The sequence below is a fragment of the Chelonia mydas genome, chromosome 1 (genome assembly GCF_015237465.2).
Source record: "Chelonia mydas isolate rCheMyd1 chromosome 1, rCheMyd1.pri.v2, whole genome shotgun sequence".
Lineage (NCBI taxonomy): Eukaryota > Metazoa > Chordata > Testudines > Cheloniidae > Chelonia > Chelonia mydas.
Genome location: NC_057849.1, coordinates 11,801,527 through 11,818,237, shown reverse-complemented (window position 1 = coordinate 11,818,237; position 16,711 = coordinate 11,801,527). Strand labels below are relative to the sequence as shown.

The 16,711-nt window shown below is 45.8% G+C and overlaps 1 protein-coding gene and 1 pseudogene across 1 annotated transcript in view; both read right to left on the bottom strand.

The window, feature by feature from the left end:
- RNF169 (ring finger protein 169) overlaps positions 1-16,711 on the bottom strand; it is a 49,981-nt gene that overhangs the window by 13,744 nt on the left and 19,526 nt on the right. The window contains exon 2 of the mRNA XM_037889827.1: positions 16,167-16,243. Coding sequence (XP_037745755.1) covers positions 16,167-16,243 — 77 coding nt within the window. The remainder of the gene's footprint in view (positions 1-16,166; positions 16,244-16,711) is intronic.
- LOC114021401 lies at positions 5,865-5,977 on the bottom strand (annotated as a pseudogene).

The following is a 16,711-nucleotide window of genomic DNA, read 5'->3' as shown; positions in this document are numbered from 1 at the left end:
TTATTCTGCCACATGCCTCAGTTTCCCCATCCATAAATGGGGGGAGAAGGGGAGCAGGAGGAGAGAAAGTGAAGAAAGGAGGGCAGAAACAGGAGCAAAAATTGTATGACCAAATGCTGAAGTTGGGGTTGAGGGTACATTCTTTCGATGCATGATTTGTTAATACTTCTCAGGAGATGACTAAAGTGATTGGTCTGAGTAATATAGAACCTCGCTACAGGATTCATATTAAGTCTTTACTCAGTAATGGGAAGTGTGAATTAAAGAGAGTCTGCTCTATTTGTTTTACTATGGGACACACAATCTCAGAGGTTAAGGAGTCCTGTATGCAGGATTTAAATAGAGGTAAATAAACCAGGATTTTTAAAAGTTATTTCTGGCAGTCTGTCTGAAATCCTCCCCACATCTTCCCTCCTTTCCCTTGTCCCCCAGAATTTGTAGAAATCCACATGGAATTATCTATGTCTTCTAATCTATATGGTTCTATTTGGATTTTATTTTAACGTCCAGGTACAGTGAGACATACAAGAATGTTTAAAAATTTATCAGACAGTAATGAGGATCTTAGGGATAATGGTAGCATGACAAAATGGGAATGAGGCTATGGAGGTAGATATTACCATAGCTTAATGGGACTAAATCGGGGGGCCCAGATAATCTTCATCCAAGAATATTAAAGGAATTGGCACATGAAATTGCAAGCCCATTAGCAAGAATTTTTAATGAATCTGTGAGCTCAGGGGTTGTACCGTATGACTGGAGAATTGCTAACATAGTTCCTATTTTTAAGAAAGGAAAAAAACGTGATCTGGGTAACTACAGGCTTGTTAGTTTGACATCTGTAGTATGCAAGGTCTTGAAAATTTTTTTGAAGAAGAACGTAGTTAAGGACATTGAAGTCAATGGTAAATGGGACAAAATACAACATGGTTTTACAAAAGGTAGATCATGTCAAACCAACCTGATCTCCTTCTTTCAGAAAGGAGAAAGAGATTTTTTTAGACACAGGAAACGCAGTGGATCTAATTTACCTAGATTTCAGTAAGGCGTTTGATACGGTCCCACATGGGGAATTATTAGTTAAACTGGAAAAGATGGGGATCAATATGAAAATTGAAAGGTGGATAAGGAATTGGTTAAAGGGGAGACTACAGCAGGTCCTACTGAAAGGTGAACTGTCAGGCTGGAGGGAAGTTACCAGTGGAGTTCCTCAGGGATCGGTTTTGGAATCAATCTTATTTAATCTTTTTATTACTGACCTTGGCACAAAAAGTGGGAGTGTGCTAATAAAGTCTGCGGATGATACAAAGCTGGGAGGTATTGTAGAGAAGGACCGGGATATCATACAGGAGGATCTGGATGACCTTGTAAACTGGAGTAATAGTAATAGGATGAAATTTAATAATGAGAAGTGTAAGGTCATGCATTTAGGGATCAAGAACAAGAATTTTAGTTATAAGCTGGGGACACATCAATTAGAAGTAACGGAGGAGGAGAAAGACCTTGGAGTATTGGTTGACCACAGGATGACTATGAGCCACCAATGTGATATGGCCGTGAAAAAAAGCTAATGCGGTCTTGGGATGCATCAGGAGAGGTATTTCCAGTAGAGATAAGGAGGTGTTAGTACCATTATACAAGGCACTGGTGAGACCTCACCTGGAATACTGTGTGCAGTTCTGGTCTCCCATATTTAAGAAGGATGAATTCAAACTGGAACAGGTACAAAGAAGGGCTACTAGGATGATCCGAGGAATGGAAAACCTGTCTTATGAAAGGAGACTCAAGGAGCTTGGCTTGTTTAGCCTAACCAAAAGAAGGCTGAGGGGAGATATGATTGCTCTCTATAAATATATCAGAGGGATAAATACCAGAGAGGGAGAGGAATTATTTAAGCTCAGTACCAATGTGGACACAAGAACAAATGGATATTAACTGGCCATCAGGAAGTTTAGACTTGAAATTAGATGAAGGTTTCCAACCATCAGAGGAGTGAAGTTCTGGAACAGCCTTCCAAGGGAAGCAGTGGGGGCAAAAGACCTATCTGGCTTCAAGATTAAACTCAATAAGTTTATGGAGGAGAAGGTACGATGGGATAACATGATTTTGGCAATTAATTGATCTTTAACTATTCATGGTAAATAGGCCTGTGATGGAATGTTAGATGGGGTGGGATCCGAGTTACCACAGAGAATTCTTTCCTAGGTATCTGGCTGGTGAATCTTGCCCACATGCTCAGGGGTCAGCTGATCGCCATATTTGGGGTCGGGAAGGAATTTTCCTCCAGGGCAGATTGGAAGAGGCCCTGGGGGGTTTTCGTCTTCCTCTGCAGCATGGGGCATGGGTCACTTGCTGGAGGATTCTCTGCACCTTGAAGTCTTTAAACCATGATTTGAGGACTTCAGTAGCTCAGACATAGGTGAGAGGTTTATTGCAGGAGTGGGTGGGTGAGATTCTGTGGCCTGCATTGTGCAGGAAGTCAGACCAGATGATCATAATGGTCCCTTCTGACCTTAATATCTATGAATCTAGGAAGGTGCAAACATAACCTCCGTCAACAGAAAACACTCAGGGCTATCTTCCTTGGATATTAAGAACAGCAGAATTCTACAAAAACCTTACAAAAAGAAAAAAGCATCTCTTGTGGACAAAGACTTTTTGTGCTCTATTTTGGAGACCATATAGATCTTCCTCAAGCCAAAGGGTTAATGTTGGCATCCAATAACATGTTTGTACAAAGGCAACTGAGAGCTTTGTTTCCATTTGACTTAGAAGTATGCAAAGTTTGCCCTACAGTATAAAGTTTGGAAGCCAACAGCTCCAAATTTGGCTTGGAAGTTACTCTCCATGTACCCTTCCCCAGATATACCCATTTGGATGCAGTAGCTTCTGCAACTAGTAGGTTTCTTTAACCTGGAGGGGGAAAAAACAGTGGAAAACATAACAAAAAACCCACCACCAGAGCAGAAACAACCTGTGTTCTAATTAATGGGAGACTGCCTAGGAATTTAGGCCCAAAATTTTTGTTTGAATGCAAACAGTTCAGGGAAGAATTTGCAACATGAACACTGCATTACTGTGTTAAGGCATGAGGAAAAGAAAAAGCAAAACAGACTACCTTACTTGTAACACCCAACTTGTGAGAAGTAAAAAGAGTAGATTCCTAGAAGTTTCAGTTTTGATAATCTCAGGTGTCATTAGTAATTATAAGTAACAGCTCTTATTTTAACCTGGCTACATCCTTTTAATATCCCAGAGGCCTTGATCGCTATTCTCAGAGCTTCAGAGAATAATCCCTTGCAAGTAATCTAAAGGAAAAGGGTTTGTTTGGTTTTTAAAGTCATCAGTTTTCTCATTTCTTGAGATCAGAAATTCTGTTCCTATATGCTCAACATATATTTCCAGAATCTGTGAAACTCACATTTGATATCTTCTCTTCCTTGAACTAGTCCAGGTTTATGTAGTCTTTAAAGGTGCCCCCCGTCTTAGGTGAAACTGCTCTGTTGCCGAAAAGTGACATGTCAGCACATGCCACAGGTAGGAGTTTCCCTACTGATTATAGAGTTTCCAAGGAAAAAACTGTGTGAAGAGAACTGGATGCAACTATGGATTTACTCAGTATTACAAGGCCTTCTCACCTCAGCAAAATACAAGTACCCAAAGCAAGTTGCTCAAAATAAGAAAACCATCTTTTTTTTTTTTGCTTAGTAAGATGGAAAAACAAGTATCCAACTCTACAGTGTGCTACTTTATCCTGAAACAAAGTCATCCATACTGACAAGAAGAGTCTTTTACTAGAGTATCTAAATCTAATCAACACTCTTCAGTAAAATAAATGGATGGATGGATGGATGGAAGGAAGGAAGGAGGGAGGGAGAGAAGAAAGACAGGCAGACAGAAAGACTGCATTGTATTCAACTGCAAAGGGTTAAACTAGAGTCAATGTTTAGAATTTCTAAGGTGCCTTACATCTTAAAGAAAAATGTAAACACTTTAAACAATCATTACTCACACTTATAAGGAAGGTAAGCAAGTATCACCCCCATTTTACAGGTGGGGAAACTGAGACAAAAGGTTAAGTGACTTGCTTTAGATCACAGAGGAAATCTAAGGGTATGTCTACACTGGCAGTTCTATCGCCGCTCAGAGCGCTGACAGAAAACCACTTGTGTGTTCACACTGAGCTGCCTGCGCAATAGCGCGTTCACACTTGCAGCAGTATTTGGAGAGGTGCACACTGGGCCACTATCCCACAGAGCTTCTCTTCCTCTTCTGCCGCTAAGAATTGTGGGAAGGTGGAGGAGGTGGCGGGGCATCCTGGGTCCTGTCCCAATGTCCCGTGATGCATTGCTTCATATCCCAGCAATCCCTGTGCTTCCGTCTGCATTTGGCGCCGTCTTTCAACGGCCTGTGTACTGTGTGCTCTGCTTCTTCGGTCTGCAGGGATGCATCCCACAGCTGTTGACCAATATGCTGCTCGCTCTCACTAACACGTCACGAGTGGCAGTGGAGTTACTCCTTAAACTACAAAGGCAAGAGGAGTTCGACACTGATCTCACCACGCGAGGTAGCTACAACATGAGATTGCTTGTGGCGTTCACGGAGGTGCTGACCACAGTGGAATGCTGCTCCTGGGCTCGGGAAACAAGCACTGAGTGGTGGAATCACATTGTCATGCATGTTTGGGGACTCTGTGCTCTCGTCCCAGCCCTGCAGCACAAGGACACGAGAATGAGAGCTGCCCTGTCATTGGAGAAGCGCGTGGCGATTGCACTGTGGAAGCTGACTACTCCAAACTGCTACTGATCGGTTGCTAACCACTTCGGAGTGGGAAAGTTGACCGTTGGAATCGTGTTGACGGAAGTGTGCAAGGGCCATTAATCGCATCTTGCTCTGAAAGACCATGACTCTGGGCAACGTGCATGACATTGTGGATAGCTTTGCACAAATGGGCTTCCCTAACTGCGGAGGGGTGACAGATGGCACACATATTCCAATTCTGGCACCAGACCACCTAGTCACTGAGTACATTAACCGGAAGGGGTACTTCTCAATGGCTCTCCAGACACTTGTGGATCACCATGGGCATTTCATGGACATTAACGCAGGCTGGTCCGGAAAGGTGCATGACGCATGCATCTTTCGGAACACTGGCCTGTTGAGGAAGCTGCAAGCAGGGACTTTTTTCTTGGTCCAGAAGATCACCATAGGGGAAGCCGAAATGCCTACTGTGATCCTAGGAGACCCTGCCTACCCCTTAATACTGTGGCTTATGAAGCCATGCACGGAGCACCTTGACAGCAGAAAGGAGCTGTTCAACAACAGGCTGAGCAAGTGCAGAATGACTGTTGAGTGTGATTCTGGCCATTTAAAAACCTGCTGGTGCTGCCTATATGGGGGTTGGACCTGGCCGATGACAATATTCTGATGCTTATAGCCATGTGCTGAACGCTCCATAATATTTGTGAAGGGAAGGGTAAAAGCTTCACTTAGGGCTGGACCACAGAGGCTCAGCACCTGGAGGCTGAATTTGAAGAGCCAGAGACCAGGGCTATTAGAGGGGAGCAGTGCGGGGCCGTAAGGATCAGGGATGCTTTGAGGCAGCAATTTGAAGCTGAAAGCCACTAATATTTGTTGCTATGCTCAGGAGTGCAATGCTAGGAGGTGAAGATGACATAATGGCATATCATAGAATACCACGGTTGGAAGGGACCTTAGGAGGTCATCTAGTCCAATCCCCTGCTCAAAGCAGGACGAATCCCCAATTTCTGCCCCAGATCCCAAATGGCCCCCTCAAGGATTGAACTCACAACCCTGGGTTTAGCAGGCCAAAGCTCAAACCACTGAGCTATCCCACCCCCTTAAGCCTACAGCACCCAGCATTCTCAGGTCTCCCATCCAACTAACCAGGCCCAACCCTGCTTAGCTTCCGAGATCAGATGAGATCGGGCGTGTTCGGGGTGGTATGGCCGTAGACAAAGCCCAGAGAGAATATCAGGGTTGGAAGGGACCTCAGGAGGTCATCTATTCCAACCCCCTGCTCAAAGTATGACCAATCCCCAATTTTTTTTTGCCCCGATCCCTAAATGGCCCCTTCAAGAATTGAACTCATCGTCTGCACCAATCACAATGAAGGTGTAAGAAATTGCCTGTTGCTTTGCAGGGCTCTGTTTGATTTCAAGGAATGGAATAAAGATGGCTTTCAAACCAACACAATTTGGAGGACAGAAACAAAGGAAAAAAACAAAACAAAAAACCCCCACATCAGCACTGTGGGGGATGGGGGAAAGGGAGGGTCCCAGGAAGGTTAAAGATTTGTGTATGTCCAAGTATCATATCCAACCTTGTCCTTTGGAGTACAGTGCAGCGGGCACTGTACTTCAGCAGGGCTAAACTGCAGAGGGACGGGTGTTGAGTGCAGTGGGTACTGGGAGACCGCAGGGCTGGACTGTGACGGGGCAGGAGTGGAATGCCGCAGGTACAGACTGGAGCCAGGAGATTGATAAGAGTGTGTTGGTGGTGTCTGGGAGGCACATGGGAAAGAGTTTTGAGATAGCGGCTGCAGGGGAGGGCAGGCATGGAGCTGCTCGGTTTGCAGTGCTAGTAGTGCCCGGACCACGTCCGCTTGGTGCTTCATAACATTTAAGAGCTGCTCCGTGGCATCATTCTGGTGCACCACGTTCTCCTTTCAGTTCCTCTTCTCACTGTCCTGCCACTCCTTCAATTCTTGTTTTTCGGCCGCAGAGTGCATCATGACATCACGCAGAAAGTCCTCTTTAGTTCTTCGTGGCTGCTTTCTAATTCTGCGCAGCCATTCAGCCGGCAACAACAAAGAGGGAGGCTGGGCTCCCAAGGTCATATATGAGAAGCCAAAATGCAACATTTTACAGAAGCAGCATTGTTTGCAATACACAGACCACTGATTCAGTGATTTAAAACACAGCCACTATTCACATATCTGTCACGAACTGGCTGACCCCAGGCAAGCGCACGAGCCACAAGCCCCCCAAAATGGTGAGTAACCGCAGGGGAAGGGGAAATCAATGTTTCAGAACCGTACTGTACACGTGGTTCTTGGGGAGAGCCAGTGCTGCAGAGGGGGCCTTATAATCATTCCTGTCCCCACATTTTCCACAGGCTGTGTTCATTATGGAAGATATCTTGCTGCTGAGGGTGAGCAGGGAATCAAGGGAAGGTCTTCTCTAAGACTTCTGCTCTGGCCCTTATGCAGCTTGCCTGTGTGCAGCAATGGTCCCCCCCAGTGATGGCAGAGTGGCGTGGAGAAGTTACCCTTAATGGGGCAAGAAACAACGCAGGTCTGCCAAAGAACCTGCGGCAGCGGATTGCCCAGTATCTCCATGAGAGTTTCCTGGAGATCTCTGAGGCAGACTCCCGTGAAGTGAGGGAGTCAATCAGCACCCTCTTCCACCGCTCAGACTAGGCATGTAGTGGTATGTGCATCATACAGACACAAGCCTGGTTTCTGCAACCCTCCTGCCCCCAACAACTCGCTTCAGCAATTCCCAAAATCAAAGCCACTTACCAGGGGCCTCCTCTCCTGTTTGTGCTTCGCCAGGATCCGACAGCTGTGACTGGCTAGGCTCCTCTGGGGTAGAGAAGAGCTCCTGACATCTCTGACCTCCGAGTCATCCTCTGCCTCTGGGTCTCCCTCCACATCCTTGTCCAAGTTTTCCTCTTCCTGGCTCGGTCCACTGTCGACTGGCACACGCACCACAGAAGAACCCACAGTGGTCTTCTCAGTGGAGGTGGGGTTGCCATCGAGTATCGCGTCCAGCTCTTTGTAGAACTGGCAGCTTGTAGGCGCAGCACTGGAGCAGTGGTTTCCCTCCTGTCCCTTTCCTTTGACCCTGCACTGCGTCCCAGTCATGGCCCCTTTCGGTCATGCATCGTTAAATCTGTCCATAGGTATAATTCCTATGGCTGGAGCGCAGCTGGGACTGGACAGTCTCATCTCCCCAAATGCTGATAAGGTCCAGCAGCTTGGCATTGCTCCAAGTGGGGGATCGCCTGGTGCATAGAGCAGGCACGGCCACCTGGAAAGATGCGCTGAGACCACTGCACTCGTCACTGAGCAAACAGGAAGGGGACTTCCAAAATTCAAGGAATTTAAGGGGTGGGGCTCATGGTTGGTTACCTGAGGGCAGGGCAGTAGAGTTCAAACTGATGTCCAGAGAGGGCAGAACAGGCATTGTGGGACACCTCCCGGAGGCCAACTGCAGCGCTGTAATCGACCAGGGTGTTTACAGTAGAACCACGGTGCCGTAGGCCCAGCGCAGAAAGCTCTACGCCTCTCGTCGGGCTGGGTTTTTTACAATGCTGCAACTGCGCAGTTTCTGCGCACTAGGTGGCTTGGCCGTGTGTGCACCTCAGGAGTTACAGCGCAGAAAGCTGCTTTACTACGCAGAAGCTTGCCAGTGTAGACAAGGCCAATGTTAGATATGGGATCTGAACTCGAGAGTCCGGGCTCCCACTTATATTTTTAAATAATTTTGGCCATCGAAAAAGGAACTAGGGACCACGAATAAGGAGCTGTACCACAAATAAGGAACTGAGAATAAGGAACCACCCTCAGTTTCATGCGGTGTTGCCCCTAGTGTTTAGGACTCTATCCAAATAATGATACAAAGCGATATTATGAAACTCTCGTTACAAGAGTTAAGAGGGACAGTATTTAGCCCTCAAAATTTTACTTAGCGTAAAAATTTTGGGTATTTTTTAAGTTGTGTATTAGTTACATAAGGTTTGGTGATAAGTCATAGAGAATTTTCTCAACTGACAATGTGTCAGAAGGATTACGTTGTTCTTTGCTCACAGGATGAGATTTGGGGAATATCCCCAATCCCCTCCTTTTTCAGATGAGGTTCAGAAAGGGTATGTACACATTGTGAAGGGAAGGAAACAGGGTTCCAGTCTGGCAGTGGGGAACAAAGATTGAGAAGAGGAAGATAGACAAAAAATTCCATCCTCAAAATACACAAGTGGAATAGTCAAAATGCCAGAAGCACATTAAAATACTTCTCCTTTTTGTGGAATGGAAATGAGAAGGATTGCTATCAATTTTTTTCAGGTCAAGAAATAGTTACAAAAAGATCTCAGAATGATCTATAGCTGCTGCAACATTACTGTGATTAAAAGTGGGCTTATTACACTGAACTTCAAATTATATATATATAAAAATCAAAACTCCGACACCCAAACAGACTCAGCAGCACTTAGATTAGGACTGCTGTACACTCAATACTTGTTGACTGACCAGAGCTATGCAAAGGACTACAAATCAACTACAAGTTCACTAACCAGAAGATGCTCATATAAAAGGTTTGTGGAACATTGGGAGGAGGATGGGTGAGTCCCCCCTGAAGTTTCAGGCATCTAGTGGTTTGGAGGAGCAAAATCAGATGTCAGAATTAACACCCCATTGAAATGCACTGAGGCACTTCAAACCCCTGTAGTTACCAGAGGCCACTGTAGCTGAGGGTGGAATAGCAGCCATCACACAAAGTTGCCAGCAGCTGATGGAAGAAAGATATTCCCTCAAGCCCAGCAGAAATCCCTGGTACACATCCTAATTGGTTGGGCTGTGTGCTGAGACCAGGACTTGAGCTATTTGCAGTTCACACAATTCAGAAAGAAAAACTGCATCTAGTCACATCTCCTTGGAGACAGACAGACACACAAAAATTAAATTCTGCAGAAATGATGAGTAAGCCCTGTATCTCACCAGGGAAGGTCTCCTCCTCACCATTAGGAAGTAGATTTATAAAATCCTGGCATGGCTGATACATTTGGTAGAGGTCTAAAGTTACACTCATTTTTTTAAGCCAAGAGGCTCAGTTATAAAAATATTCATCTTTAAATTAATTTTTTTTAAAGTTGTAATTTCCTAACTATAGTGGTGTCCATTTAAGTTAACTGATAAATTAGATATTTACATGAATAAAATCTCTATGCACCTAATCTTTTACCACATTCCCGACAGTGGTAAAAATGTCAGAAGCCATTGTGCTTGGTTTACACTAGAGGTTTGTCTAAGACAGAGAAATCAATTAATTGTAGCATCCCTCAGTTGACTGATTCACACCTTCCATCCACTTGCAAATGTGTTTTAAATCAATTGAAAAGACCACAATCAATAACTCCTAGGGACAAAGTCTCAATCAACTGAAGCTCTATTGACTCTGTGTCAGTGTGGCAACTCACTGCTAAGATCAGTGCAATCAACTCTTCCAGATGTCACTCTTAACCTTAAATCTGCCCCTTTGCTATATGCATTATGCTGGTCTTCAGAGGCTACTGAATTCTTCAAATGAAGACTGCAAAGATTATTTCATTAGAAAAAATTATTTCCTTCCCTATGCAGATATGCATATATACTATCCTTATCAAAAAAAGCTCAACCACTTTTGGTCAAGCTTCACAAAAAACAAAAACAAAAAAATACAAAACACCCCAAAATCCCACCTTTGCACAGCCCCAATCCAGCAAATGGATCTGTTGTCAGAGGCCCTTGCTCTTGTGTGGAGCCCTGTTGAAATAAACAGGGTTCTGCACGCGTCCACACTAGCAGATCTGATTACATGATCAGGGCTTATGCCTGGAAAAAATGAAAGTTTCAGAAAGTTATGAATAACTCAGAACTGGGGGGCGGGGTGTTAGAATGGAAACTATTATCCTAGCTTAACTACAGCAGTCACTGCCCCATTATGACATTTCTAGAATAATGACTAGCCACACGAGATAGTTAAGGGTTAGAGTTCAATCATTTCAGTGATGTGTGTGTAAAAAATGCTTTTTTTAAAAAAAGGGGAAAACACCCACACAGTTTAAGTCCAAAAGGGCTGAATGGATTCTCCTCAAATATTTCTGAGTTCATCTTTTGGCTAATACCAAGCATTGAAAGCTTCAGTTTGACAGATTAAGATTCTGAAAGAGTTATAGTAGGGAAAGGGGAGATTTTACTGCAACTGGCTTTGCAAACCTACTACATTCACTATTGCTCATTCTTCTATAAACCCTGTATAACAAAGATGGTGGAACTGCACCAAGCAGGTACATTTTCACCTTTTGGAAGGCAACCGAAGGCTGATCTACACTACAAAGTTAGATCGACAAAATGTAAGTGCCTTGTTATTGTTATATAGTAAAACCACCTCCCTTATGGAGCCATGATTGACCTACTGGGGCCAATCAGTGCAAGGGCAACCCTAACAGTTCTCCAGCAGCTGTCCAACAATGTCCCATTCCTTGTGACAGTGACTGTTCTGGTCACAGTTGTACACTCCACTGCCCAGGGGTCACAGAGACCTGAAGCCATCCCTGCTTTACATCCCCCTGAGTATTTTTGAAATGCTTTTTCCTGATTGCCCACCTTGGCAGGCACACCTAGCAACTCTCCCTAGCAATTGTCCAACCAACCATGCCAGCTCCATGTACTAGATGTCCTCTGGCTAAGCGTAGACAGGAGGTATGGGATCTCCTGGGCCATGGGGAGAAGAGGTTGTGCAAGCAGAGCTATGGACCAGCCACAGCAACACGGATATTTAAGAGCAGATTGCACAGGGAAGGCAGGCAAAGGGGTACGACGGGATCAGCAGAAATGCAGCGTGAAAGTGATGGAACTGTGCCAGGTAAACCAGAAGGCCAGGGAGGCCAACAACTGATCTGGTCATGAGCTGCAGAACTGCTGCTTTTACGACAAGCTGCGTGCCATACATGGTAGAGACTCCATGAGTACTTTGCAAGCCACCATGGATAACTCAGGAAAGCCAGAGACCTCTGCTGTGAACAGCCAAGAGGAGAGGAGAGATGCGACGGGGTGGTCCGGCTATGCTGTGAGCCAGGACCTGTTTGAGTATAGCCAGTTCCACCAGCTGAGCGCAAGGAAGGGGAAGGAACTTCGGGTAAGTGTGTGCATCCACTTTCCCTTACAGTGTTTAAATTTAAAAATGGCACCCAGCCCCAAATTAACGAGACACAGGTATCAACTTTTCACGGTTTTACTCGTATGAGAAGAGGTAGAGGTACAACAAACAGATGTAGAATTGGCATCTGCTATTCATTCCCCTGTTGGTTTAGGTAAGTGAGAAGGGGGGACGCAGGGCAGAGCAGTTTATGTACACAGGAGTGTCTCTTGTATCTCCCGAGACATATCCATGAGAAACTTTCATGGAGATATTGTGCAATCCTCTCCCAAAGGTTTCTAGAGATGGCTGCCTTATTTCTTCCTCTGAGGTAGGGCACTTTCCCACCCCACCCCACGATGCGTTCAGCTAGCATCGTTGCAGTAAACAAGCTAGCAGCATACAGGCCTCAAGTCTTCAGGGTGCCAGCTGTGCTCTCCGTGCCTTTGTGACCCTCAGAAGTGAGGTATCAGCTAACCCCACCACTACCTGCGGAAAATAGTGCCAATGTTGACTGCCATCACCCTATTCTTCTCTTCCGCACCCTCGTCCCCGGTGGGCCATATTCACTATGGCTGGGGCTGGCGACCAGTGCTGTGGTAAGGCATTTCAAAGATGAAGGGTCAATAAGCAAGTCTTCTTAAAAGTTTTATGGGAATAAGAAAAGTGAGTTCTGACACTTATCTTTCCCTTTCCACGATGATTGTAAATCCAATGGTACATGTGTCTGTTTTGGCTGTAGCTGCTGCTCTGGCAGCCTTGAGATGCCCCCTTCACACTTGCAGAATGCCTGACTCTGATGAGGAGGAAAAGAAGAGGATTAGAGCAGCCATGTTCAGTGAGATCCTGCAAGCCAGTAGTGCATTGGCCTGCAAAAAAAAGGCCTGGAGGGATACCATGGCAGACAGCATGGAGAAGGAAAGGGCAGACAGGAGAAAGGTTCAGGAATCCCAGCAGGAAAAGAATAGGGAGATGCACCCGCACATAATGGGTCTTCCTAGGCAGCAAACACAAATGATGCACACCTTGGTGAACCTACAGGTCAAAAACAACAAAAAAAAATCCCAGAACTCCCCACCCTTTGCTGTCCTTGGAGAACTCCATATTAGCAGCTCCCTATACCCCCCAACATTCCACCTGGCATCATGGGCCAGATCCTTATCCCTCTCACGCCACACCGGGGAACAAGAAGGAAAACCACAGCTTCACATACACACCAGCACACAGGTTCTCACAGGTCAGTGTATGTAGCCACGATGGACAACATTTGTGCACTGAAATGGACTGAAATGTTTGTTTGCTGCCTTTCCAATTTCAAATTTCTATTCTCTGAATTTATGTTAAAAGTTTACCCGTTTCTTGCATTTTTGCACTGTTTTTGCCACTCAATGACGTTCTATGTGAGGAGAATACAGTTATCTTTATTAGTTCACAATGCATGCTGCAGAATGCAAAGCAGTACTCAAAACATGCAGTACTTGTAAACAAACAGGAAGGACCACATAAATCAGAGATTCAGGAAAACAAACAGTCATTTATAAAATGTACAGCAAGCACTACACAGCTCTTCGCAGCACCCAGAGCACCAGGCCAGAGAAGACTGCAGCACAGAACGTCACTGTTGCTGACTGTTCATGTGCTCTTTCAAAGCCCACCCTCTACGGCATAGCTCCACACAATCCTTTCAATGGCCCTCGCGTCTGGCTGCTCAAAGTCAGCAGGCAGCCGCTCCACCTCCACGGCAGCCTTTTCCCACTTTGGCTCACAGATATTATGCAGGACACAACAGGCAGCTATAACCATTTGGATCTCAGTGAGAAAAATATCCCATCTAGTGAGTAAACACTGCCAATGTCCCTTCAATCTACCAAAAGCACATTCAACTGTCATTCCACACCTATTGAGCGGGTAGCTGAATAGTTCCTCGATACAGTCGAGATGGACAGCATACAGCTTCCTGAGCCAGGAGAGCAAGGGCTACTCTGGGTACCCCAGAATCACTCCTGGATTTCAATATCACAAATGGTAATCTGATGGTTGGGAATTTATGTCCCTGCTTGCAGCTTTCTGAACAGTCCTGTGTCCTTAAAGATGCAAGAGTCTTGCACGTTCCTGGAGCAGCCCACATGGATATTGGTGAAGCATCACTGTAATCCACCAGTGCTGGCATAACCACAGAAGAGTAGCCTTTTCTAATGACATACTCTGTCCAAAGTGCTACAAAAGGGATGTGCGTGCATCTATTGCCCCATTGCTGTAAATCCATCCACTAAGGCCTACGCATTGCTGAGAGTTAGAGCCTTACATAGCAGGAGACACAGTTGGGGCCCTACACATTTTTATGACAATGGCCCGAACTGTGGATTTTCCTACTCCAAAATTATTTCCCACTGATTAGTAGAAAACAAGTATTTCAAGCTTCCACAGTGCAACTACCATTAGCTTCTCATTTATCAATCCAGCTCTCATTCTGGTATCCATGCGCTGGAGTGAGCTCAGTACATAGATCAAGAATGTGGCCTTTCGCATCCGAACGGTCTGTAGCCACTGTTCATTGTTCAAACTTGCATTACGATGTGATCCCTCAGTGCTTGTTTCTCTGGCCCAGAAGCAGCACTCCACCATCTGAAGCTGCTCTGTGAATGTCACCAACAACCTTGAACTGTTTTTCGCTATGTCCTCCAGCAAACTGTCCTCCAAGAAATCACCACGTCCACCATTGTTGCAGTACACCTCTACCCCGATATAACGTGACCCGATAGAACGCGGGTTTGCATCAACACAGTAAAGCTCGAACACGCTGCTCTGTGCAGCGTCTTAAGGGTGCAGGGCCAGGCCGGGGCCAAGGGGTTGGATAAGGGGCAGAGGGTCATGGAGGCAGTCAGGGGCTTCTCCCCCCCCAGGTCTGGGAGGCAGGAGTTGGGGGGGGCACTTTTGGGGACCCTGCAGTCCCAGACTGGCCCAGGGGATTGGGGGGGGCCGGGAGCAGCCTGCTCCGCTTCCCTTGCCCCGGCCCCAGCAGTGTCGCTCGCGGTAAGGCCTTGGGGGAAGGGATCCCCCCCGCACTCACCAGCAGCGGCAGAAGGGGAGCAGCCCAGCCCTAGCCTGCTCCACTCCGCCAGCTCCCAGCCGCTGCGCTCTGCTTCCCGCCGCAGGGGAGTATGGGCAGCGTCCTTTCTCCAACCTCCCCGCACTCACCGGCGGCAAGAAGTGGAGCGCTGCGGCTGGGAGCTGGCGGAGTGGAGCGAGCTGGGGCCGCATTGCTCCACTTCCCACTGCTGCTGCTGAGTGCCTGTCAGGGGGCGAGGGGTGTGGATAGGGGTTGGAGCAGTCAGGGGACAGGGAGCAGGGGGGTTGGGTAGGGGGTGAGGTTCTGGGGGTGATTAGGGACAGGAGGGTCTTTGGAGGGGGGGGTCAGGGAACAAGGAAAAGGTTTGAAAAGCAAGTTCGATATCACGCGGTCTCACCTATAACGCAGTGAGATTTTTTGTCTCCCGAGGACCGCGCTATATCAGGGCAGAGGTGTACTTCCAGCAGGTCTGCAAACACAAGAGGATCATGTGTCCTGTATTTGCTGCATTCGTGAGAATAGTAGAGAGGTCTGCGGGCTCCATGCTTTTGTCAAAGACGGTGAACACTGAAAAGTGCTGCCCAGTTTGTGAGATTTAAAAATAATTTTAAATTATTATTATAAATTATAAATTATTATAAAAATAATTTTAAAAAAAGGGTGAGAAAGTTATGGGACATGGATGGCATCATGGGACAGAGAAAGCTGCATTCTGGGAATTTGACCTCTAGCTCCTAGAGATCCCGGGATACTCATTTCTACTCCACAATCCACTGCACAGAGTTCCCAAAAGGCATCACACCAGATGGTAGTGCACGGCACACAGCCTTATTCATTAACACAAGCACTCCTAGTGAACACGCGCAGCGCTGACGCAAATAGCCAAGTATGCATGCGCATGAGTGGTATACAAACTTTGGAGGTTGTACCCTAACGTAACTTGTGTTAACCAAAGTTTGTAGTGTAGACATGGCCTAAGATAGCAGTTTGCTGGTTCCAGAACTACTGACAACTGCCAACATTTTCCTGAATTGACTGAATGGTATGAAGGGATAAATGACCTTTGTTTTAGAAAAGAAAAGAATGCTTTGAATTCTCCATATAGGTAAGCAGGCATATCTGTAAGGATTCCAAGTTACTCTGGAAGAAAGTCACAATTAAACAAAATACTATACCTTCTTCAGCTGGCTTTCATATTCCTCACGCAGTTCCCCTGGTTTGCTTAACTTGATGGGTGCTCTGAATATAAAGTCTAGAAAGAAAAGAAAAAAGGGAACATATTTTAATGTATGATAATTAGGAATATCGTCAAGCTGCCCTTGTTACACTGTCTTGCTCTCCCAACTCAATACACAAAAGTGTTCTGAAAGCTAAGTGCCAAGCAATAACACTTCCCTGTTCTATAGTACTTCTAATGTTCTCCAAACGTTTTACAAGCAATTAAGCGTCATAACCCCCAATGGAGGTGTTATCTCCATTTTACATGCATGTAAACAAACAGTACTTAAGCAACTTGCTTGAAGTGTCACAGTATGTCAGTGGCACAGCCAGAAATAGCAACCAGCGCTATGCTATACTAGACCAAACTAGCAAGATCATCTACAACTCTTTACTTACAAAGGCAGTACAGGTTTCAGAGTAACAGCCGTGTTAGTCTGTATTCGTAAAAAGAAAAGGAGTACTTGTGGCATCTTAGAGACTAACCAGTTTATTTGAGCAT